Raw genomic sequence first — 27608 nt, 5'->3', positions numbered from 1 at the left:
CTCACCAAAAGTAGGTCAGATCTTAACCTAAAAAGTCGGTAATTGTACCGGTTCTGCACTCTGCAGCCATGATGGATATCAGTGAAGACGAATTATTATTAACTCCGCCAGATATAAGTAAGTTAACAGGTTTGGGCAGTTGTAGAAAAAATTTTGTATGTAATTCGCGCGTAATGCTTCTTTATCGCTCTTGCAAAATTATCACGCTCCGCTTCGCGTCGCACTGTTTTGCGCGAGCGATAAAGTCGCGCATTACACTTAATACATAAATAGCTATTGTCGAAAGACAACATGATAAATTATGTTTTGATTTTTAGAATAAATAATGAAGTTTTTATTGTTTATTAACATTGATAAAGACTTAACATAGTCTTAATTGAAGTTGAGACTTGACATAGCGAAATTACAAAATTGAAAAACATTGTCTTTGTTGTCAACTGAAGATGTGTTGGTTTCAACACGAAACTGCATTAGTGCAAGTTAATTTAATAAAGTGGATTTCCCGTCTTTCGGAGGAGACGATAAGTCGTCGGTCCCGACTACTTTAAAAGTAGTCATCTCTCATCATTATCCCTCTCACTCATTACCAACGCACAAGCCTATGAGGTTATGTGGGCATCACCCTCAGTATTATTATTATTGACATAAAGAAACAGTGTTTTTCAATTATGGACAAGTTCCACAATATCAATGTGCATTCAAAAAATATATAAAATAATGAGATACCACTTTAACGCGGTCTAGTCGACTACCGTATCGCGATAATGCTGCGTAACTTCTAGTTAATTGTCTATTCTTTTCCACTGGAATGCAAAATAGAATTTATCGTTATCATAAAATGTTATCATGATACGCGCCAGGAACTTGTTACATATCTTATCCACTTTACTTATAAAGTAACTTTTCAAAATTCTAAAACTTAAAATAGCCAAATGATGCAATCAATTCCAAGTACCTTGAGAAAATTTGGGGTACGATAAAAATTATCTGAGTTTCTTTTCATAACAATTGAGTACTTCAAATATATTCTTGAACAATGCTACTCAAGTTTGTTATGCCCAATCACCATGTATTTAAGACTACCAGAATATAAGAAGAAAACTTATAATGAAAAACAACAATTTGTATATGCTAGTCAAATGTTTATAATTGGTTTTTACAAAATTTCTAAAATAGTATGATATGATCAAAACTAAAGCATAGAGAGTCAATTATGTTTGAGTGCTGTACGTAATATTCAGCCCTAACTTGGTCAATAGATAATTTCAAACATATAAAAATAATTTTAAAACTTACAATATTAATGCTTCATAAATACATACAAATTAAAATACACATATTACGTAAAATGAGCTCTAAATATACATGACAAACTAAAATTACTGATAATATACCAACTTTTAAAACATAGAAGAACATAATTTTATGTTCTGCAGTCAGTTCAACTTTCCTATGAATTAGAATGAGATATAGGAGGGATTTACAACCATGGATGCCAAGCAGGGTCCATCCTGCATAAGTTATCACTACTTTTCGCAGCCATTACGAGTGCCATAACCTGTAATAATAAATAACAATACAATATTGATTGCATATTAAATAATCATTTTTGTAGGAATCTTTGAAAGTTTAATTACCAAGATTACTAGTATCCTTATATTATTTCATTTCAGGCAAGACTAGCTTCGGGTTTGACACTTAATAGTGGCATATTATACCCAAAATCTAGTCGTGTCGGAAATAGAATAATACAAGGGTACTAGTAATTCTTTGTAGTTATAAATGTAATTAAAATAATTAGTAGTATTTGTAGCCACACACTGATTTCGATTATTAGTAATCAACATTATAGTATAGCAACTTTTAAGATTGGTGTATATTGTATAGAAATGCTGTACCAAATACCATCTATTCAAAACACTAATAAAACAACAACTGAAGCTTTTACTTGTAATAATTATTTTTAATTGAGTCGAAACAATAGAATTTGAACTGATTTGCAAACTGCAACCATTGTCAATACAATCAACATCAACTCTTTTATAAGATTGAATTGATTTACTTGCATTTCACTGTAGGAGCAGTTAAATTTTAAGTGGGCAAATTTCTTCAATAGAGATTGATTGTGGCGGAGTTAGGACACCAAGTCTTCTCCGCCACACAACCCTGAGAGAGAGAGAGAGAACTGGCTGCGCTCTATCTTTGTTCTCAAAGAGTAAAATAACGGGCAGCTGTCAATCATATCCCAGTACTGAGAGTCATTAATCAGGCATAAGACTCATAACTTTTAGTTACAAAACTATGAAAGGAAACTGTAATATAGTTTATAGACACTATAATATTATGGTCTCTATTCTCAGATGTAATTCGAATTACTAAACTGGGAATAGATGAAGAAACACAATGGAATACCGCGATAATTTCCCAACCAATATAACTAACAATCTCACCTCACTTTCTGTTCCCTCGAAGGACGCCAAACTATTCAGTCTTTGACTAATTGCAGTGACTGCTTTTGTCACCATTGTTATTATTGCCTCTCCAGGAACCTCACTCAAGTTCTCACACACTGCCTCATGTTTCTGAAAAGCGACAAAAAACAATAAATTTCTAAAAGCTGTTATTTTTCAAATAAACTAAAAATTCATTCTATATTAATTGAGTTTAAGCCTTAAGAAACTTTTATTTTAAATGTTTCATTAGTCTAATTCTTCATCTAATTCATAGAATTTGATAACTTCTTAAAATTCTTAATCATAATTCAACCATTTTATTTCCTGGTAGAAAAGTTGTTCATGTTTAAAAAAAATACCAACAGAAGGGTGAATGCAGCAAACTGATGCACAATACACGAAACTATGATTAGTAATTCGTGGTACTGTACTTTGTTCTTGTTATTAAAATATATTTTTCAGTTATTGGATAAAATTCAAACGAATGTGATAATGCTCCTCATCATGTTGTCTAACATAAGAATGTACCGGTATTCTATTATTTTCCTTTCCAACTCTTAAGAATATTGAGATTATTTGCCAAAACATAATGCTTTTAACTCAAGTATTTAATTTATTGGAATGGAATAAAATATGAAAACATTTTATTGGATGCAAAATTAAATACTTCCACTCCACCAAGTTCGAAAAACAAGTAACTCGTTCTGTGAATTAAAAATAAACAGAAAAAACCGGTTACAAGTGGAATCTATCTACATAATTTAAGCAGGATATATGAATGGCATCAACACCGTTGGAGAGAGAAATCTGATTACCTCTCTATTAAAGAGTAAACTGCTTTCAACTTTCTATAAATATCAAACAAGTTTGGAATCTAAGCTTTGCAAATAGGGAGATTAACACCAAGAAGAGAGTTGTCAGGTAGATGGATGGAAAAAAAAGAGAGAGAGAACGAGTGAGAGGCCTAGGCAATGTGTGTTTCGTCACATGACCTTTGAAGAAAGTAGGAGAAATTTACGAATAGTAGGATATTACAAAGCTAACACTGCTAACATCGTATGCCCTACATCACATTCAATAATTGATATACAATCTTTACAGTAATTATTCTTCTATTATCCGAGCTAACTTCAAAGTATTTATTAAAGCATTGACAATTTTTAAAACTCAGAAGCTGCGTTTACACCGGACTTAATGACAAAAGTTTTCAACATTTTTGTAATTAACTGATGTTAATAACATTTTCTTCAATAACACGGAATTTTCTGTTCAAAACACGTGTTATTAACTCCGGAGTAAACGCAGCTTAACAATAAGGTGGAAAAGGATTTAGTACAAATATAAAATGCCTCAAAATTCGATGATTAGCAGTAATAAATTTTAGTGTTGTTATTAACTGTTTGTAAGTAACACAAAAATGTTATTTGTTTTCAATAATGTGAATTTGTATGTCAGTTGAAAAACATATTTTTAATAAGAGAATCAGGCTTCAAGCTGGATTCGCCTACAACAGTGACAGTGAACAGTGAAAATATAAATCCCACGAGTACTAATATGACTATTCCCATTCAGCCCGGCCTAGCGCGTATGAATAATCCCATAAGAACATATTGGTTATATTTTCACTCTCACTGTTTGTACGAAACCAGCTTTCTTCTTCTTTTTATAACAATATATTAGGAAGAGAGTGTTAAATATGATGCATGAGTTTTTATTAGACAATAGTACATAGGCTTACTGAATTACTGAACCAATAATTAACTATCCAATCTCTCAATAAACCAGTTGACCTTGTGTCTTATCAAGTTCAAGCAAGCAAGTTTCCAACTTGTTTTTTAATTCAAGTATCGTAGACTAAATTCAAAATTACTCTCCAATTTATATGGGATTTTAATACTGATTGATGTTTTGAATGAAGAAATGAAGTTTTCATTCGAGTTTATAGATAAGCATTTTTAGTTGAGTTCTGAATGTATTTCACTCCTGTTTGCAGACAAGATTTTTCTTAAGTATTCAATGATCTGTAATATCATTTGTATAATGGAATTTGTCATGTAAGTGATATCATTGAATAAAACTTTGAGTGAAAAAGAAATACCGCGTATGTCAAGTATTCACAATGCCTATTAACACGATAACTTTATCCCGATGGTGAAAGTAAAATTAGAGTTTTGGAATGGTAAACAAACTGAATTAACTTTCATTAGAACACTATTGTATGCAAATAATTGAATCGCCTTCTCTCAATCATTCAGTATGCTCTAATAGTACTCAATAGTAGTATTCAACAGTTGAAAATAGCTTTGTTGAATAACTTTTAAAAACAAAGAATTGAAAATTCGGAATAATACGAAGACCCAGTTGCACAAAGGTATGATGTATTTCAACAGTGATTAAATGCCACGAGAACCAATCAGGGAAGCGTAAGAAATATATTTAATTAGCACTTGATCACAGTTAAAATTCAACAGAATGTTGTGCAACCAAGCTAAACACATTGAAGAATTCTGAATAACCAATGAAAGTTTCTTCTAACATAATACTGAACCAAACTACAAGCGGTGTGAACCAAAAGAAAGGTTAGCAGCTTTATATGTGCCGGTTTCATTTTTATTTTGTAAAAAAAATTAATGTTAAAAATTGAGTAAAAATTAATGAATAGTAATGATGACGAAATTTCTTGACAAAATAATAAGAAAACAAAGATATTTCAAATTTCACTATAATATCTGACAATTTGACAATATCTTTGTTTTCTTATTATGGAGATTTCACAACATCACCATCAATAACTACTACTTTGACAAATATTGTTGCTAATAAAATACCAAATAGGGTGGTTGCGCTTTGGATTCAAACTCGTTTGATTGAATTTAATTATTCACTATTATTAATAATATGGAGTGATACGATTTAATAAGAATGATTTTTCTCGAATTGATAAAACAATAACAATAATTTGTCTATGTTCAATCGGTGCTGCAATATGGGTTAGTGGTATGGGGAGGAGCGTATGATGTTTTCATGAATAAAATTTTTACATTTCAAAAAATGATAATAAAAGCAATTCTTAATAAGCCAAGGGCTTTTTCTAGTAGTGAAACATTTGCCGAATTTAAAGTGATGACAGTACGTCAAATTTATATAAAGAAACTTCTCTACTATGCATGGATGAGGAAGGATGAATTTACAGTGAATAATAACGTTTCTATGTATAACCTGCGAGTTACATCTCATAAAATTTATAATATTAACTATTCAGATTTGACAATAGTGCGAAGACAATTGGGGTATCTTAGCTCAAAAATAATAAATATCATGCCAAATGCATTGTCAGAATCTCTTTCTAATAGGGGTAGACAGAGGATGGAACACATAAATAAGTGGGGTGATACAAAAATTTTTCTTCGACATCAGTCAAATATTATAATTACTAGTAGTTTATTGTTAACTTCGATTTTTTGTAGCTTTGATTATTAGTAAATAAATTTTTATATTGTCTAAATAGCTGATACTCTCACACAGCGGTCAGGGTTTTACCCTTGCTGGGTGGTGCCATGTAATTTTAATTTATTTGTAAAATAGCATAATATTATAATAGAATATTTATTTTGTAAGTTTTTATTTTGTATTTTGTTTTTATGGGCAATAAAGATGTTAAAAAAAATAACACGTGCTATCCAAATTCCAATGTAATGTGATTATCTTGAAAATCACAATTGACCTACATTCTCATAATGTCCCATTCAAATTGATAATGCTGAAGGTTTTTCAATTTAAAAAAATGTTCAATATGATTGTGGAAAAATAGTTGAACTTTGATCTTTAAAATGTACAGTTTCCTCTAGGAATGAATATTATTCTCTCGATAGAATAGAGGGAAAAGTACTAGTTATATTTTCTTATGATAATGAATTATGATTCATGAGTGTTCATGGTGTAATTGAAAAACGATAAGAAGTGTGTCCGGATAGATTTTTCGAATACATAATAAAAATAATGAGAAAGCGTATTTTATTGTTTGGCAAAGAATGTTATTGATAATAAAATTTGAAAGAGGAAATTTATCAGTGACCAAAGGTTCAATACATTTCAGATGGACTGTCTGAGAAACGTCTGCACAATTCAACGATAATAAACACAGTTCAACAACTTTTTATCAATTTTATGACAGTGTTATGTAATTTCTCAAGTCATGAGATGCCAGAGGCGGAAAACTATTAACTAATTATAATAGAAAAAATTCTCAAGATTAAATATTGGAAAGAAATTGCTAGTCATTTTTCTTGTTTTTGCTGAGGTTGATGTCCACTTATACCCCACGCTTGTGCGTAGGAAATAGAAAGGGTGATAATAATAATTATTGAATATGAATAATCTCACAGCAACAAGATATTTTACAAAAATTAGATTATGACCTTTGGTTTTATATTCTTTGATAAAAAATTATAATAATGAGCTATGAACCTACATTGTGCAAACTTTCCAGTCTAGCCATGAATATGTTGAGTATCTAAATATAGCTATCCCAAATTATACAGACATTTAGAATACAAATTAATTTTACGTTTGTTCATATTTGAAGACATCGTTCATGGTAATGAACACAGTCATTAAATGATAAGAAAGCAATCAGGCTTCCAAGTCACTAACTAATCTAAAATAATTGCCATCATTCAACCCCTATTTATTATTCAAGTCAGAATATCGTTTAAACAATAACGTTTCCAAAGCAACACAGAAAGAATGAAATAATTTTCCTTATTCACATTTCTATACTTTTTCCCTGTTTATTGAACAATTCCATTATATTAAAGTTCATCTATTGTAAATACTGTGATCCTCGATCTCTGTTTACATTCAAATCATATTGATTTACTAGGAATAGAGAGGGAAATTTGTTGGGACAACATGCTTGCACAACAATCATATTACAATGATTCATTGTAATAACTGAAAAAATTGAAAATAATTTTTGCCATTACAAAAGTTAAGAATCATAGAAATGTTTGGTATTGATTGAAGTTTGATAACTCTCGAATCTAATGCGTTCTGGGCGAATCTAACTAATGCGATTATGTGGGACGAAGGATGCAGGATTTGGATCTGGGTGGCAGGAGAGGGCGAGGAAGGCCAAGGATGAGGTGGAGAGACAGATGTCTGAGTGGAGGAGGATCTGCGAGAGAGGGGATGGAGTCACGGGGAGGAGATGGACAGGATTTTTGGAGGAGTCGGCTGAAGGAGGGAAATGCCGACCTATATGATTGGGCCCAATCATATAGGGTCGGCATTTCCCTCCTTCAGCCGACTCCTCCAAAAATCCTGTCCATCTCCTCCCCGTGACTCCATCCCCTCTCTCGCAGATCCTCCTCCACTCAGACATCTGTCTCTCCACCTCATCCTTGGCCTTCCTCGCCCTCTCCTGCCACCCAGATCCAAATCCTGCATCCTTCGTCCCACATAATCGCATTAGTTAGATTCGCCCAGAACGCATTAGATTCGAGAGTTATCAAAATTATCAACAAAATAAACCTATTGTTTTTAATTCTTGAATATGTATATTCATCTTCTAGTAATTTATTTATTTAATCATTCAGAATTACACAACTTGCAGAAAAGTACCACAGGAATGAATGAATTAAATTGACTTCAATTCAATTAAATTAATTGAATGAATTGATGTGTGGCAGGTGTACTGGACTCGAATAGGCCGGTGCCGTTCCGTCTGACGCCGAACCTGATGGAGCTACTGACCGAGACGGGTGTGAATGGACCTTTGTCGGCGAGCATCATCGCATCGGCGCGCTGCTTCATGCATCCCAACTTCAAGGTGCAGACCATTCTCAGGGCCATACTCAGGGACGAAATGATCATGTCCTACAAAAAGGTAACAACTCCCTCCTACAACTCCCTTAATACAATCACAATGCTATTTGAAACTATTTGATGCTATAAATAAAAATATAAATCTCAGCACCCTTTTAAATTATTTTGTCACAACATGTTTCGGACATTAATGCCATTTTCAAGTCAAAAATTAAAATGACTTGAAAATGTCATTTTAATGCCATTAATGCCAAATTGTCAATTTAACGCTATTTTCAAGTCAAAAATGAAAATTACTTGAAAATTTCATTTTCATTTTTGACTTGAAAATGGCATTAATGTCCTAAACATGTTGTGACTAAATAATTTGAAAGGGTACTGAGATTTATATTAGAATTATCCCAAAGAAAAAATACAATATTCGATGCTATTTTAATTAATATCATAGATTTGCTAATCCATGAAGATTGCAAGTAAAGTACAGTAGAAATCTCAGGCTCAACTCAAACTTACGCGACTCAGGTCGAGTAGAGACTGCAACTCTAGTCTCTTATCGATGCAGCATGTGTTTTCAAATAATGACGTCGTGGAGACTAGAATTCAATTCAATTTAAATTGAATTGAATTCTAGTCTCCACGACGTCATTATTTGAAAACACATGCTGCATCGATAAGAGACTAGAGTTGCAGTCTCTACTCGACCTGAGTCGCGTAAGTTTGAGTTGAGCCTGAGAGTTCTACTGTACTTTACTTGCAATCTTCATGGATTAGCAAATCTATGATATTAATTAAAATAGCATCGAATATTGTATTTTTTCTTTGGGATAATTCTAATATAAATCTCAGTACCCTTTCAAATTATTTAGTCACAACATGTTTAGGACATTAATGCCATTTTCAAGTCAAAAATGAAAATGAAATTTTCAAGTAATTTTCATTTTTGACTTGAAAATAGCGTTAAATTGACAATTTGGCATTAATGGCATTAAAATGACATTTTCAAGTCATTTTAATTTTTGACTTGAAAATGGCATTAATGTCCGAAACATGTTGTGACAAAATAATTTAAAAGGGTGCTGAGATTTATATTTTTATTTATAGCATCAAATAGTTTCAAATAGCATTGTGATTGTATTAAGGGAGTTGTAGGAGGGAGTTGTTACCTTTTTGTAGGACATGATCATTTCGTCCCTGAGTATGGCCCTGAGAATGGTCTGCACCTTGAAGTTGGGATGCATGAAGCAGCGCGCCGATGCGATGATGCTCGCCGACAAAGGTCCATTCACACCCGTCTCGGTCAGTAGCTCCATCAGGTTCGGCGTCAGACGGAACGGCACCGGCCTATTCGAGTCCAGTACACCTGCCACACATCAATTCATTCAATTAATTTAATTGAATTGAAGTCAATTTAATTCATTCATTCCTGTGGTACTTTTCTGCAAGTTGTGTAATTCTGAATGATTAAATAAATAAATTACTAGAAGATGAATATACATATTCAAGAATTAAAAACAATAGGTTTATTTTGTTGATAATTTTGATAACTCTCGAATCTAATGCGTTCTGGGCGAATCTAACTAATGCGATTATGTGGGACGAAGGGTGCTGGAATTGGATCTGGGTGGCAGGAGAGGGCGAGGAAGGCCAAGGATGAGGTGGAGAGACAGATGTCTGAGTGGAGGCGGATCTGCGAGAGAGGGGATGGAGTCACGGGGAGGAGATGGACAGGATTTTGTGGAGGAGTCGGCTGAAGGAGGGAAATGCCGACCCTATATGATGATGAAGAAGAAGAAGAAGAAGCGTACATTAACAGATTGCAATTTTCAAGATTGAATGAATAAACAAAGGAGATAAAAGTAGACACTTAGCCCCAGTTGTACAAAAGCCCGTTACATTTTAATCGTGGAAAAAGCCATCTCTAATTGGTTCTTGTGGTATTTAATCATGATTCAAATTTCACAGGCGTTTGTGCGATCGGGTCAGATTCATTATTTTTCAGACAGAAATTCAATTCTTCAAGATAAGAACTGGAAATATTCTTTAGTGATAAATTCACTAATAATAACGTTAAGAGTCTATTAACTTTCTTCAAAAATGTCGAGAACTCGATTTTGAAACAGTATAGAAATAATTGGGGAAATCGAAAGGCGTTTTGGAGATTTTTATGAGTTTAAGATAAGGAACTAATCCAAACTACAGTATATTTGGCGGTTATGAGTAGCAAAATAATATGAGTTATTAATTTCTATAGTACTATTCAATAATTACTTAACAGCACGATAATAACTTTTGTGCATTCTATCATTGTAGTATGCATTACAATAGCATGCAGATTGTGACTCGATTATAAGTACTCAACACATGTACAAACATTACATTTTTCCATGTGACATAGAATAATAGAGTCTAAAGTGAGGGTCCAAGTTATAATGGCAGTGAATGAAGATAGTAGAACAGTGTTGCCGATTCTCTGCCTTTCCACTGCCTTCTATGGAAAATAGTTGATGCCGGTATATCTGTTCATGTTAAAAATAATAAATCATATTTTATTCGTCAAGAAAATATATGTTTAAATAATTTAATAATATATTTCATAATTGATATTAAATATTTCAATGATTAATCTAAATTGTTGAAAAACGATCTGGCAACGTTGCGGAGCTTGAAAGGATAGTGCTATCTGCTTTGTCAAATGATAAAAAAGGATAGCAACACCAATGTCAATCGTATACTTCCATTATAACGTGGACCTCACTGCAGATAGAAACTTTAAACAGTAAATGAGAGTAAACAATACTTCAACGATCGTCTTCTTTGTAATATTCTACTTCTACAATACTTCACTTCAATAGAGTTGAATTGATAGATCTTCAATAGAGTTGACTTGATAGATCTTCACAGTAAGTGATATCATAATTTATTATAGACTAATCTATTGCGAGAAACTGACTTATGTTTGCTTTCTCCAGAAAAGTTGAAATAGAATTCTAGTTTAAACCATCAGCTGAATCAATTGAAACACATTATAATAAATGCGACCATACATTGATTGAACGGGTTTAATAGTTAAACCAACTTTGGAGAAAGCGACACTTAGGGCCGGTTTCCGAGCTTTGGGATCTAGCCAAGTTCTGGACTTCAAACAGCAGGAGTCAGAAAATTGGCTTTCCGAAACGGGGCGTAGTCGTAGTTTTTAAGATAATCTTTATTTTCTCATTTATATAATTGGAAACGTTTTTCCTTGACTAAATGAAACATCCCTAAATAATTCAAAATAGCTGAAACTTTACACTATTTTTTCTTTACTTTATTTTGTGTACAATTTTCTAGTTTGCCAAGTAACCAAGAAAATAACAGTGTCAGTACCGTAAATAAAAATGTCATCAGAGATAAGTAGCAGAGAAACACTAATTATTCATCAAAATATACGCAGTCTGCGAAGTAATTTCGATTTATTCTTAGTGCAAATGAGGAAATTAGAAAACAACCCTCTAATAATAGTCTTGACAGAAATATGGATACTAGAGAATGAAATAGACTTATATCATATAGAGGGCTATTCCGTACATGGTAATTTCAATCATAACTACAGAGCAGGAGGAACTTTGGTTTATATAAGCAGTGAGATAACGTTCAAAACAAAGACAATAGTTTTTATTTCAGCGGACTGTGTACATATATCTTGTTCATATAATAATTTTGAATTTCAGTTGTTGGCTGCTTACAGGTTGCAATCAAACTCACCAAAATATTTCTTAACGAATTAACCTTGTACTTAGAAGAAATATTTAATATTAACGAAAACAATGAGGTCCCTTTCTTTTTCACGGGAGATATAAATATAGATCTTTTTCAGAACACCAGAATTATTGACGATTACAAATATTTAATGAATAGTTTTGGATTTGAATCACTCAATACTGATTACACTCATAGGTCCCGATTTTCCAACTCTTTAATAGATCATCTTTACTTAAAATCCGGCAAAAATAGAACAAAACTGAATAAAATTAATCTAATTCCAGAAATACTACATTTAGATATAACTGATCACAGTACAATCATACTTAAAGTTGAAGGATTGAAGAGATCCAACGAAGAAGCAGATACAAATTATAAAAAAATATGCCTAATCAATTACCGGAAGTTGAATAATATTTTATCATCGATTGATTGGGATAGAGAAATACCAGCAGTATCAGTTGATGAGGGATGGGGAAATTTCATTGACATTTTAAAAAACGCTATCAAAGATTCACAAGAAAATCTTCTTTTAGAAAATAACTTGACACAGAAATATAGGTCGCCATGGATAAATAGTTATCTGATCAAGCAAATAAACTTAAGAAATGAGTTATACAAGAATGTTATCAAACAACCTAATAATGACGACTTAAAACAAATATACAATACATTCAAAAATAACTTACGTAATGAACTGAGAGAAAGAAAACAATATTATTATTCAAAACTGTTTAGAGAAAGCCAGGGAAACATTAGAAAGACGTGGAAAACAATTGACGCGTTAATAGGATTGAAAAAAAATAAAGAACCACTAAAACTGATTGTTGATGAGCAGGGAAATAGCATACATGATAGTAATAAAATTTCTAATTCGTTTAATTCTTATTTTCTAAATGTTGTGAATAAAATGAATGATGAATTAGAACAAACCACATTGCAAACTAGGGAAGAGTCTGCTAGAATATCAAAAATAAGGTTTCCATACAATTCTCCAACAAATTCAATTTTTCTCCACCCTACAAATCCGGAGGAAGTAGCAAGTACAATAAGAAAATTGAAAAATAAATCTTCGCCAGGTGTAGATGGATAAGCACAAGCATGATTAAAAAAACTTACATGAATTATTTGAACAAATTAACCGATCTAATTAACCTAAGTATTGCCAAAGGAAAATTCCCAAGCATGTTCAAACACAGCGTAGTTATACCTATTCCTAAAAAGCCAATTGTAAAAACATAGATCAGTTCCGCCCAATTTCACTTTTACCGGTTTTTTCCAAGATTTTAGAAAAAATATTCAAGATTAGACTTGAAAACTTTTATAAAAATAATAACTTTTTTAGTGATAACCAATATGGTTTCCGTGAAGGAAGAAGTACAGAAGCGGCAATTAAAAATCTCATTTCAAAAATAAATGACAGTTTTAGTGTTAATAATAAGTGTGCAGCTCTGTTTCTTGATATATCTAAAGCATATGATGCAATTGATAAAAACATGCTTCTAAAAAAACTTGATTTATCAGGAGTAAGAGGAATTGCCAATGATTGGTTAAGATGCTACCTATCTAATAGGAGTCAAAGGGTCAGAATTAACGATACGTTGAGTGAACCCGGGGACATTACCATAGGTATTCCTCAAGGATCAGTGTTATCAAGTACTTTATTCCTGGTCTTTATTAACGATTTGACGGATGGTGACTTACAGGGAAAGATTACATCTTTTGCAGACGATACAGTTATATTTTATTCGGCCAAAACAAATCAAGAACTTAAAAATAAATTAGAAATGGATCTTAAGCACCTTAGGTGGTGGTTTTGCGAAAATAAATTAACTATCAACACAGACAAATCTAATATAATACAATTTAATCTTCAAAACACGGATCAGGAGTTAACTAGTATTTACTTCCATAAATTAGATTGTGCGCAACAGGTGAATAATTTATTGTGTAACTGTGAAACTATAAAACAAGCACGTACAGTTAAATATCTGGGCCTCATATTGGATAGTAGGCTCACTTGGTCAGATCATGTACAGAAGTTAAAAAATGAGTTATTTGTATACATAAGGAAGTTCTATTACCTCAGACAGTTATGTCCAAAAGAAGTATTGTTACAATTATACCATGCAATTATTGGTTCTAGAATAAATTATGGAATAATATGCTATGGGAGTGCATACAATGTTCATATTAAACCTGTGATTACTGGTCAGAAACATATATTAAAAATAATTTGTAATAAACCTAAACAATATAGTTCAATGATGCTCTTCAGAGAACTGTCAATATTATCAGTGAGACATTCTTTTCTATTCAAAGCATTGCTGGATTTAGCTGAAAATATTTCGATATTCAACAGATGAGAGAAAGATTAAACCTCAGGAATTCACAGGACATTAACCTCCCAAAACCAAGATTAGAACATTCCAGACGACACTTCAAATACATAGCTATAAAAATATTCAATTCACTTCCAGTAACAACAAGGAAAATAACGTCACGTCAGTTATTTAGAAAAGAAATCAAGAAATTCATTTTACAACTAGACAACCCGAATGATTTTTTTACTAAATTAATATAGGTCTAAATTTAGTATAATTTACACATTACACGACATGAACACTGCAACAATCAAAGATCATTGAACTCACAAATCCCGTCCGGTATGCGTAAACAGTAAGACAGTATCAAATTTCAATCACTGTATCTTTCTTCAAAACGCATTCATTTATGGTATAATTACTTCAGCACTTTGAAAAAAAAACGAAACGTTAACTATGAATAAAATTGAACTAAATATGAAAAAAAACAGCAACCACTCCGTACATAGTTTTAAGTTTTGTGTAAGTGTGTGTGTGTGTGTGTGTGTGTGTGTGTGTGTGTGTGTGTGTGTGTGTGTGTGTGTGTGTGTGTGTGTGTGTGTGTGTGTATGTGTGTGTGTGTGTGTTTGTGCGCATGTGTGAATGTGTGTGCGTATGAATGTGTGCGCATATGTGAATGTGTGTGCGTATGAATGTGTGCAAGAATGATTATAAATATTGACATATTGATTTATTTCAATATAATACCATATTCAATTATTATGTTCTTCATGATATAATATTTAAATTTGTATATAAATATTTTATTATATATATTCAAGTGTCCCCACACAGGGTAGCCTATAGGGAACACATATTAGAAATTAGGAAACAATATTGTATTTGATTTTTGGAATGCATTTGATTGTATAATTATTTTTTTTTTAATAAAGAATTTGAATATTCACATTATTAATCAATATCATGCATATCAGAAATGAAATACATAAGAGGTATTGATTAATAAATAATGAGAATATCTTCTGAACGGTTTGAGATATCGAAAAAGTTTTTCGAAATTTAATTCAAACGTGGACTACGACTACGCCCCGTTTCGGAAAGCCAATTTTCTGATTCCAGTTGTTTAGAGTCTAGAACTTAGCTAAATCCCAAGTAGGAAACCGGCCCTTAGAGGTTGAGAATAGGAAATCTGCTGAGACTACTCAAGATCATGCATGTATTATAATATTTTTCTGATTACATTGTTATTAATGTAGCAACATTTCATTCAATGAAAAATACTGCATTGAATCTAATTGAGATTCCTATTCTAAATGATGCAATAATATTATGAACGCATTGAAAGTAAAATATAATATTTACCCGCATTATCATCAACGTCGAATTTGAAATAGGAAATATTGAGGAGTCCGGAGTCTTGATGTATGTATATCATATCTGGATTGAGTCTGGTCAGATGCAGCACGTACTCGGAGAAGCAAGCCAGTGACAGCTGCAAGGTAAGCTGCGCAAACACAATTACATAATTACAATACGTTTGATGCAATAAACTATTTAAATAAGTGTCTAGAAGAAAATAAAATGTACTAGTCATTCTATGAAATTAAATTGATTATAATCACTAAAACAAAAAAAGATTGAGGGGAAATAACTCAATGAAAAAGTTATTTATTAAAGGAGTATGATGTTAGGAAGTCCCGCACTACCAAAAAAAGCGTCTACTCTTCATACGTATGCACTTGAAACAGTATTAATACTTGGTATAATGAGAAGAGGATTACATTAAATATACAGTATTCCTTTTTCAAGTGGAAAATTGAACTTCACAAAAATTACAGTCTCGAGAGTAGAGATTTAGATCTCAAGAGTCAAGAAATCACGTATGAAAAAATACATATTTTCAAATAGATCAATTAATTTCTTAACAAAGAAAATGAACTACAGCAATCAAGGAGTAATAAAAAAAACTATAAATAGTGACACTCTGGGTTGGAGAAATCGTTCATGAACTTTGGTATTGTAATCTTTGAAATCAGCAACTTTTAATTATACAGAGTTTGTGAAAATGATGGAAACAGATAATTTTTTTTTCACAAGAATAATTTGATAGTAGGTTTCAATACTGATTTCGATACAGTGTTTCAAGAGAAAGTGAATAGCGAAAGCCACACATTGATATCTCAGTTATAGCCTCAGATGTGTTAAGATTTATGAATGGAAAAACTGCTGTAATTGCATGCAATAAATTCTTCAGCTGACTAAATGATAAATAAAGAAAAAAGGTATGCACTTTCAATGTTATTTTTATAATTCTGAAAAAGGACGAAGGAGAGTGTCAATTTTGCTGTCCAACGAACTTGACTTGTAAGAAGGTTCCAAGATTACGTGTTCAAAATTTGTAGCTGATTGATCAATTCTCTCTAAAGTTATTGTAGAACATACAAACAGACGGACAAAGACTTGGCACTATTAAACTTTACTCTATTTTCTCTTTATTTTATTTTGTGTACAATTTTCGAAATTTAATTCAAACGTGGACTGAGAACGACGAAATTCGAACGTGGACGTGAGTGAGAACTCGCTAACGCTCGTTCAACAAATATTGTAAATGAGTTCGTAAGTGTGTATGGTTTATTGAGTTCGAACCTGACGTTTGTATGAACTATTGTAGTAAGCGTTTTATTTGACTAAAGAATCTTGATAAGGAAATTACTAAATTGGAGATGGGAGTGAAGAGTGAGGGATTGCTCTATTTAAAACTTACCATTTTACGGAACGTCCAGTAGTCCGTAGCAGAAGGATACGTTTTCACAGCCCAATCTCTGAACATTGTTCTCGGTATCATAGTGTTCTGAATGTCTTTCAGAATATCTTTGAGTACTTGGTGCCCAGCTTGCTGTCCCCGAGCCTGTAATAACAAATAAAACAATTGGTTACTAGGTTACTTCATCATTCCGTTCTCTTCTAAATAGAAAAGAACATTTCATAAATAAACAAAATTATTTTTACTATACTTTCGCTGATGCCCATTACACTTTTGAGGTTAGAGATGATTTAATGAATTTGTACATTTTTATTTCATTTCAAATCGCCACCTACATCACTAGGACAAGGGGCACGTCACAAATAATTCCTTATTCTTAAACAGGCTTCGCTGGGAATTTATTCAACAAGTACAGGGGACTGTTCAGGACAAGGTCGTTTTGAAAAATTATGGCCTATCTCCTTAATATTTTTGGCACCTGATTATATAATTTACATCCCTGGTTACGTGGCTGTCTTTTGGTTTTTTGCAGCCCCATTAAATGGAATTTCAAAGTTTTCTACCGTTTAATTTCAAAGTTTTCTCCCATTTAATGGGCTACAAAAAAGTATAAAGGGGGTAGTAGTAATTCCTACAATAATTAAACAGTTCAAGTAGCACTATTAAAATGCTTAATATATTACTAAATCCAAAATTTATACCACTTGTCAATAATTATTGTCAAAGAGTATTCATATGTGAAGTCATGTGCGCATTCATGACCCCCACATTGGTGGGAGGGGGATATGGAACCTCTATCCCCCGGGTCCGGGGCCCTAGGGGGCCCGCATCAAAGCCAGATATTTCCTTTTTATTCTGGGATGTTTTGGAGATGTTTGAAGTAAAAAATGATTGCACTGCCACAAGTGCAGATACACATAACCTTTTGGACTCCATTAACAATGAAATTTGAATAGTACAATACTACAAGAGGAATAGTGCACCCTAAGCTTGGTTTTTCTTTTTCAGATTATGATATCGTAGGTATTCTTGTAGATAATTATAATAATTGTATTGATAAATGAATGATTCATTGAAAATAGCTGAAAAATTTTCCCTTTTTGTGTAGTTGAGAAGTTGATATTGTAGTAATTATTATTCATATTAAATGGAAAAGACTGAGAAATTGTCAAAAAACCACATATTTATTGATGTTTTAGTTTATAAGAGATTGACAATGGTGTAATAACCGGAACCGGTCTTTCTAAGTATCAATAAATCTGTGGTTTTTACAATTTCTCAGTATTTTTCATTTAATAGCTGAAAAATATTTTAAACAAAAATATTAAATTCATTTCAAAACCTCTGTTGAGTAATTGCCTGGTTGAGTGATTGCCATCACCGTAGATGAAATCTAGCACAAGAAGATATCCCATGGTATAGACGTTCATGTTCCAATTCTTAATGTTAATTACAAGCCAACAAGTTCTTTGTTCAAGTTTTTTTGTGAAGCTATGTGACGCTGGTAGTCTCTCATACTGTGCAGTTTATAAGCTGGGTTTTCGTTTGTGCGTAAATGCCGTCGTCGACCACGACAGGGTGAGGATCTCAGATTGGGTAGATTTCAATTTGTCTAAATAACCTAAAGGATTATGTTCAAATATATTCTAATGGGGGAGGTTGAGTTTATACTTTCTTATTCTTTTAACTGGCAATATGTTGATGTTATTAAAAATGTTTAATTCTTGAATAATAAACACAAATAATGAAAAGTTATTTGATCAGCTGTTTTAGCACACTTGAAATTTGAACAATATGAATGTCAACAATGCGTGTCGTCGTCGACTGCGGAAGTTTACGCACAAACGAAAATGCACCTTCAAGGTAGGCGCACACAGATCGTCATCGGACGGACGGCACGCATCGGACGGATCGTACGATTAGATTTGATGCATTGTTTTCAATTAGAGAGCTCGTACCTAAAATGATGCGGATAAGTATGCGCACTCCAATTGAAAACAATGCATCAAATCTAATCGTCCGATCCGTCCGATGCGTGCCGTCCGTCCGATGACGATCTGTGTGCGCCTACCTTTACACTCTCACCCGATTAAAACAGTAATAATCGACTTGAGTTAACAAAATGTCGGCTTGAAATTTGGAACAGAAACGACCTATACGATGGGATATCTTGTTATGCTATCTTTTCTGTATGGTTTCTCTATGTGATTAGTGAATGATGGCGTAGGTACCTGAACAGTAGCGAGCCGTTCGTAGTAGCGTGAGATGGGAGCCTCGTGGTCAATGCCCAGATTGGAGCAGCCCTCCCTGTAGACGTCCAGCAGCGAGATGGAGGCCGGGTTGTCCTCCACCAGCCGCATCTGCCTGGACACGGCCACCACTCGAGGCACCGTCAAGTGCACGAATCTCCTAGACGTTTCCTGTCAACAAATCATTCATTAAACAACTATTTCAATTCAACATTTTTTTGTTATACAGGCTATAAACAAAAGTTTTTATTCACGTTTTTTGCATAAGGAAATTTAATTTGCAGTGGAGTTTTTTATAATGCATTAATTTATATAATTCATGTTTTATTCATTATAAACTAATTTTATTTTTTGTAACTAATTTTATTTTGCAAATAAATAAATAAAGTCGCATATCTTCATAACATTAGACTTGACCTTATTCCGAACTCATAATCCAAATCTGAGAGAGAAATATAACAGGATTCACCTGTTTTTCCTCTTCCAATATCATTTTAATGATAAGCAATTTTGTAGGTTACTAATAAATAAATAAAAATCTGATTTGTGTAACTTGTGTTATAGTCCAGGCAATGAATGCTCAAAAAAGGGTACAGAAGGAAAAGTTTGAAAGACAATTTTCGACCCCGCAGTTCTGTTTAGGGTAGTAAGGAGTTAGATATATCGAAAGTCCCCACCCCTACCCACCTAAGGGGATGGGGGTGGTTCAAAGGTATCATTTTTTGGTTTCTCGCATATAACTCGAAAACTATGTATCTAAACTAAGATGATAAATGGAAATCAACTTGAAAGGATAAACATACAATAGAATACATACGATATGTTCATGATGTCCATGAGAATAACTAGCCTTCATTATAAGTGCCACGTAAATATATATATTTTTTTAAAAGGTTTAAGCGCTATGATCATACTTTGGTCACCCCAGGGCACCATATTATGGGTGAAGTATAATTTGACAATTCCCCAGTCAATAGACTAACCTAGAACTTGATTTTTCTCAATGATTTTTACCTTTTGTTTTCCCAAATAGTGGTTGAGCATACGAAGCAGTTGAAGAACTCTTTCTTCTCTGCGGGCATCTCCAAAGCCAAAGTCATTGACAACCAAGTACGGATAGATTTTGCCATTATGGCCGCGAATGAAGAGTCGTCGGGCTGCCGTGTTGTGCTTTTGCACCACTTCGATTCTCGGCATAAATCGTGAGATTCTAACATAGTAGTTCGAGTGCTGCAAATTAATAAACCATATTATCAACAGTCATAAATTGATGAATTGTTACAATTATTGTTTGGTGAAAAATGCATCGTCTATAAATGAACAGCTAACTACAAGAAAAACAAATTTTTTGTTGAAAATATTTCCAAGTTAGTGCCGGTTGCATAAGAGGCGGTTAAATTTTAACCGTGATTAATTCCCACGAGAACCAATCAGAGAAGCTGTCTTATCAAAAAGACATTCTCTGATTGGTTCTCGTGGAATTAATCACGGTTAAAATTTAACCGGCTTTTGTGCAATCGGGCCTTGATCTGATCAATTGAATCTCTAAGAACTATCCAATCTAAATCAAATCTGATATTTTGGTCTGTGATATAGTTTACTCATCTACTCTCTAGTGTATCATTTTTATCAAACTAAAGTTAATATTTCTAATTCTCTGGCATATAAACACTAGATATAAGATATAAGACACTGAAAAAGTGCATTGAAGAAATGTCACACATGTAACACGTGATAAAGTGTTACGCAACATATCATATTAGATCATAAATCATAAAACCAATAACAATTGTTGTTGATTTTTTTAAGGTTGTAAATAGCAGAGCAGCTAGCTTACCTTTGGCAAGAGAAATTCTCCAGGAAGTTCTATTTCAGCAGTTTGTAGACTGAAGTTGCTCAGAAATCTGCACTTCTCCTCAATCAGGAATGACCTGAATAGAAATTTTGTCAATTAGTTGTTTAAAATTGTTGATAGTTTGTTTACACAACCAGAAATAGTGGAAGAAATAAATAAAAAGTAATTTATGAGAAAGCTAACCCTAATTTCAATTCATATTCCTGATTAATAATAATTTATTGTTTCAAACAACGAAATGCAGCCAATCTTGGAGCCTCTACAAGCGGAGCGTCACAGTGCGAGTGCCAGTCTGGTCTAATCATGTACTATTCTACTCTATTCTTCTAGGCCCTTGACGCTTGACGCTCAGACGCTTCCAGTGTGTAGTATCATTAACGCTCTGACCACGCCACTCCACGCACCACTCCGTTCCGCCTTCAGTGTGTTTGTACCCTTATACGTTTTTTAATAAATCTAAAATGAAAATTCTAGTTTGTGAATGTTTGTACTGAAAATTGGGCACAATCTTATGAAGTGAAACAAATAAAACCTATAGCTTTTGAACTAGTATATGGCTAAAACCGTTCGTGACAGTTAACATTATAGTGAGGTCCACGTTATAATGACATTATTTGATCAACTTCGGTTTTGCTATTCTTGTCTATCATTTGACAAAGCCGGTGGTACTATCCTTTTCTAGGTCCACAACGATGACAATTATGTTTTTGACAGTGTGGAAATATGATTAATTAATGTAGAGAATCGGCATCGCTATTCTTCTATCTTTATCCACTGTCATTATAACGTGGACCTCACTATATATGTGATAACTCTAACCGTTACTCTGTATCTGTGACAAAGAGAAGCTGCTGAGGTACCGCAATAATTCCTGTTAGGAATTGAACATGGGCAGCCATGACAGAGAGAGGCAAGAAACGGCGGAAAATTTGAATGGCCCTATTGATATAATGGGAACTTGCATGAAATACAAGGCGCAAATCAGTTACATATAAATACTACATTGAATTTTTATTGAGCATTTCAAATATATGTATTACAGTTGTTATGCATCCATAAAATTAATTGTTTGAATTGCTTTACTTGAAGCCTTGGTGAAATTAATGTAGCCCAAGTTACAGTGTTAATACTGCTTAGCCGTACAAGTGCTCTACTAAGTTGAAATGCCATACCGTAACTGCAAAATTATTATTTTAGAGATTTGATTATTTTTTATGTTATTTTGAGGTAGTATAATTAATCAATGCAGAGAATTGGCATCGCTATTCTTCTATCTTTAACCACTGCCATTATAACGTGGACCACACTATAGTCGCTTTCATATTATTTCAACAAGGTGAAAGGATCTTACTTTGGCAGAAGCTTTGTTCTGGTTTCGAGAATCTTGACCCACTTCTTGAACTTGTTAATGAGGTTGTGCAGCTTGGTTGCGCCGGGCACATTGAAGTCAAAGTCGGCCGAGAACTGTGCCTTCATCTTCTGGAAGACGGGGTCGTGAGTTGTCACCTGCGCCCGCCTTGCCAGGCTCTCCGAAGCTGAGCTGCCTGCTGTCGAGTTCATCGAACTCGAAATATTCTCTGCAAAACAATTCGATCAATTTTATAACAGCAACCAGTTCAAATAAACAGTACATGAGCAATAAATTACACTTTCAATGGAGATTATTGAACTTTTCTAGCTTATACTGAGCTCAATTTGATTATTGATAATGAATTTTATTTGCACCACAAAAAACAATATAAATTTCGCATTTTTTGAAAATTAATCAACCACTACATCAAGAATTTCTGCTAAATAAAAAACAATAATAATTGGTATGAGATCGGAAACCGATTTTTGAGCATTAACATTATGCAAAGGCATAACAAGCCATAACATTGAAACCACTTTTCATGAAAAACATCATTAGCAACCTCTTGTCATTATCACCAACAAACCCATCTTATTTAGAATCATTTTCCGTCTCACCATCGTCTGTGGGACGATTCATCGTCTAAATTGCCTACTGCATATTCCATTTTTCCGTCAGTTGACCGATTTCTTATAATTAATTTAATATTAAATATTTAAATATTAGAAAAGTTGTAATATATGTTTATATTGTAAATATGGAGACGATATAAAGGTACCTCCTTGATAAGTCCGGTGTCCCTGCAAACAGTGTCTCTAGCACTTTCAATGGAGAAAATAGTAGATGACATGGATAAATCTTCACAATTTACTGTACTGGCCCTTCTCATTAGATTGAAAGTTGTATTCATGACCGAGGTCTACTGTTCGCAGAACTACTAATTTATTTGTACACGATATAGCCATACAAATTCTATCAATGACTAAATTAAACCACATAAACAAAATGTTTAGGCAATAGATCAAACTAATAACAAGCAAATGATAATTAATTCTCACCGACGAAGTCAATAATACGTAGGAGAAAATAATACATTTACTACGTGATATTTCTATACTAATTTGAAGATTATTCAATTTTGGAGTATCAAGGACTTTGCTAGTAAGAGTAATATCAACACCAGCCAGAAATTTCAGAACAAAGTATTGTAGAATGCCGTCAATGCATCATATTTTGTCTGAAACTACAGAGGGGTCCAAAAAATGTATAAACTAAAATTGACAGTGAACGAGAAACGAACAAAACAACGTACAACTATAAATCTTACTCTATATTATAGTTCAATGTTTTGTCAAAAGGTAGTGTAGCATGCAAACTTTGAGGCCGTTTCAGACCGCCATAGCGTCTTCGGGTGATGTAGCACGTATCCCAGCGTATTACTAGAGCAAGCTAAGAACAGTTCACACCAAAATATATGTTTTCATTATTTTTTGTATTTGATCACATTTTGAAGTGTGTTCGAGTACTATTTTTTAGCTCAAAGCGCATGCTCTGTCCGAGATACGGAGCGACTAGTCGTTGGATACAGTAGGATTGACAACGAGTATTATGTAGCGTTGCATGTTTGAAATGGACAGATTGATCAACATTGGGAGATACGACTTTCAAAAGACGTCGCTCAAGCTACTTATGGCGGTCTGAAACGGCCTAAAGTACGTTACCAAGATATTCACTATCAAAATGTGTAGTTTACATTTTTTTAAACCCCTCTATCTATATGTCTTCCACAGTGGAGCAGTCGATTTCACCAACACAAAGGCTGCCAGAAAGTATGAAGAGATACTGCATAATCATCAGAATGTCAACTCTAAAACTCTATCGACCACTCTATAACAGTGAGGAGGCTGGAAAGGAAAAGTTTACAGATCTTGTGTGATGTAGATAGTGAACTGACGAGGTAAAAATGTTAAAATGAGTACGGTAAAGTGATGTTATAAATTAAAATGTAAAAGAGTGTATGAGAAGCCTCCTCACTGTAATAGAGTTGTCGATAGAGTTTTAGAGTTGAAATTCTCATGATTATGCAGTATCTCTTTATAGTCTCTGACAGCCTTTGTGATGGTGACATCAACTGTTTCTCTGTGGAAGTCATAGTTTCTGACAAAAAATGGTGCATTGACGGCATTTCTCAATACTTTGTTGTAGAATAATCAATTATGAAATTTCTGTTCTGAAATAAATTTTTGTATAGATGAACTGGATTTGAAAAGGAGTACGGTAACTTATATAGTGAGGTCCACGTTGTAATGGTAGTATTTCATTGGTGTAGACATCTTTGTCTGTCATTCGACAAAGCAGCTAGATCTATCCTTTTCTAGCTCAACAAGGTTGTCAGATAATTTTTAATAACTCAATTAGATAATTAACAAAATATTTAATCCCAATCATAGAAATTTATCATTCAATCATTGACATTCATTTTTTGACGAATGAAATATAATTGATTATTTTCAACAAGAATGAACAGTTACAAAATATATATCAGTATTAGCTATCTTCTATAGAAGGAAGTGGCAAGGCTTAAAATCGGAACGCTGTACTCCTATCTCTCTCCACTGTCATTATAACATGAACTACATTATAGTTTCTTTAGTATGAAATCTATCTATGTTGATCCCCATCAGTGTGATATATTTTATTAATTCAGGTTAGAATTGAACCGTTCATTAAGTTTCAGATTTCAGTCGAATTATATTGGAAAAAGAAACTTCAGGTACTTTGGAATGTGACATCAATAGATCATTTAATTAATTTAAGTAAGAATTCAACTGTTCATTGAGAGAAGTTCAGATTTCAGTAGAATTACATTGGAAAGAACTTCAGGTATGTTGGAATATGACATCAATAGATCATTTTATTGATTCAAGTGATAGTTGAACTGTTCAAACCATAGTGTTGGATTCCAGTCGAATCACATAGTCGAATATATGTCTTTGTCGGTCATTCAACAAAGCAGATAGTGCTATCCTTTTCTAGCTCCACAAGGTTGTCAGATCATTTTTAACAGTTTAATTGGACAATTAAAAAATTAACAAATGGATTTTATCAATCCAAGTAAGAATTGAACTGTTCATTAAGAAAAGTGTTAGATTTCAGGAGAATTACATTGGGAAAAAACGTTAGGTATGTTAGAATATGACATCATTAGATCATTTCATCAATTCAAGTAAGAATAATTGGACTGTTCATCAACCATAGTGTTAGATTTCAGTCGAATTAATTTACATTGGAAAAATGCTTCAAATATGTTTAAACTTGACATCAATAAATCATTTTATAGAGAAATGTAGATTATCAAGATATAACAAACCTATTCCGGTGCCAAAGGTTGATACGAGTTTCTCGACGAAATGCAGAGTGTGTGGTGTGATGGTGGCCTCACTGACAGCTCCTCGATTCTTAAAAGCAACCATATAGCACTTGGTCAATCCCTGGCGCAGTTGACGCAGAACCTCTTCATACCCATTCTCACGGAACCATTCCATCTTAAATAGACATCAAACTATCATTGTATTGAAATATTCTTGAGGAATATGAAATAAATTTATAAGATTGAAATATTCTTGAGAAATATGGAATAAATTCATAAGAACAAAATACACAATAGTAGTTTATACAACCGTTTCATAATAAGGGTATTTAAGGCTGTGCAAAGGCTAAAAAATCTGGTGTGGCGCACTCACACAACTTTCCTTGCCGTTATGAGAATTGATCACCTGACGCTAGTGTTCTCGCGCATCTCAAGTCTACTTATAAACAAAGATCTGAGCCCTGGTAACAGGACAATAACGCTAGAAACGAAAGAGGTCTGCTATCTCTTCATAGTGAATCATTTAATAGAATCAACAGTTGCCAACAGTTTGCAATTGGATAATCACATGTTCTCGAATTTCGAGCTTATTTTCAATTTTAGGTGAAAATGTTACTGGACATTAATTGTAGAGATTTTCATGCTCAATCTTTTCCACTTGATTTTTTTTGTTTAAACTGTATCTGAAGCCTGATAATTGGGAATCTAAAATCAAACTTTGCTTAGATGGGGCGGAGCTCCTGAAATTTTTAGAGATATGGGACTTGCGGCAGTTGATAGAGCTTATCAATGACTATTTCAGGTATAAATTTAATCAAAATCGTTGGAGCCGCATTCGAGAAAATTGCGAAAAACCCTGTTTTTGACAACATTTTCTCCATTTTAACCGCCATCTTGAATTGCATTTGATCGAAATTGTTCGTGTCGGATCCTTATATTGTAAGGACCTCAAGTTCCAAATTTCAAGTCATTCCGTTGATTGGGAGATGAGATATCGTGTGCACAGACGCACATACACTCATATATATACACACACACACACACACACACACACACACACAGACCAATAACCAAAAACCACTTTTTGGACTCAGAGGACCTTGAAACGTATAGAAATTTAGAAATTGAGGTACCTTAATTTTTTTCGGAAAGCAATACTTTCCTTACCTATGGTAATAGGACAAGGAAAGTAAAATAAACTTTCTACTAGTGATGTTTGTATAACATCATGCTATCAAAATGGAAAAGTTTTCTCAGGGAAACATTTTTTTCGATCATTAATTTTTGAGATATTTTTGGGACAGAACATTTCAAATTCGGCGATAGACAAATCCATGAGATTTAGAGGATAAAACCAAAAAATTCTGAAAATAACAATTCTTGAAAAAGTTATTCAATTTACTAAAAATGACCAAAAATAACGTTGAGTTATTTTTGGTAAATTGATTCTTCCGAAGACGTATTCTTATAGTGAGGTCCACGTTATAATGGCAGTGTTTGATTAGCAATGGTATTTCTATCCTTGTCTATCATTCAACAAAGTGGATAGCGCTATCTCTTTCTCGCTTTGCTCTGTTGCCAGATCGTCTTTTAACAATGTGGAATTGATAATTATTAACAAAATATTTAATCTTAGTTATGAAATTATTGAAAAATATAAGATATAATTGATTAT

At 33.2% G+C, this 27608-nt stretch overlaps 1 protein-coding gene across 1 annotated transcript in view; it reads right to left on the bottom strand.

Moving 5' to 3' along the window:
* Positions 1–1121: 1121 nt before the first annotated feature.
* Positions 1122–27608, bottom strand: part of LOC111053487 (transformation/transcription domain-associated protein) — a 160447-nt gene continuing 133960 nt past the window's right edge. Inside the window, 10 exon segments of the mRNA XM_039430392.1 lie at positions 1122–1558; positions 2451–2582; positions 9443–9639; positions 15707–15848; positions 17109–17252; positions 19340–19528; positions 20372–20587; positions 21195–21288; positions 22564–22789; positions 25934–26108. Of these exon segments, the coding sequence (XP_039286326.1) occupies positions 1481–1558; positions 2451–2582; positions 9443–9639; positions 15707–15848; positions 17109–17252; positions 19340–19528; positions 20372–20587; positions 21195–21288; positions 22564–22789; positions 25934–26108 (1593 nt within the window). The 3' untranslated portion in view covers positions 1122–1480.

This window comes from Nilaparvata lugens, chromosome 1 (assembly GCF_014356525.2).
Source record: "Nilaparvata lugens isolate BPH chromosome 1, ASM1435652v1, whole genome shotgun sequence".
Lineage (NCBI taxonomy): Eukaryota > Metazoa > Arthropoda > Insecta > Hemiptera > Delphacidae > Nilaparvata > Nilaparvata lugens.
The sequence above is the reverse complement of the archived record's forward strand: the minus strand, read 5'-3'. Positions and strand labels throughout refer to the sequence as shown.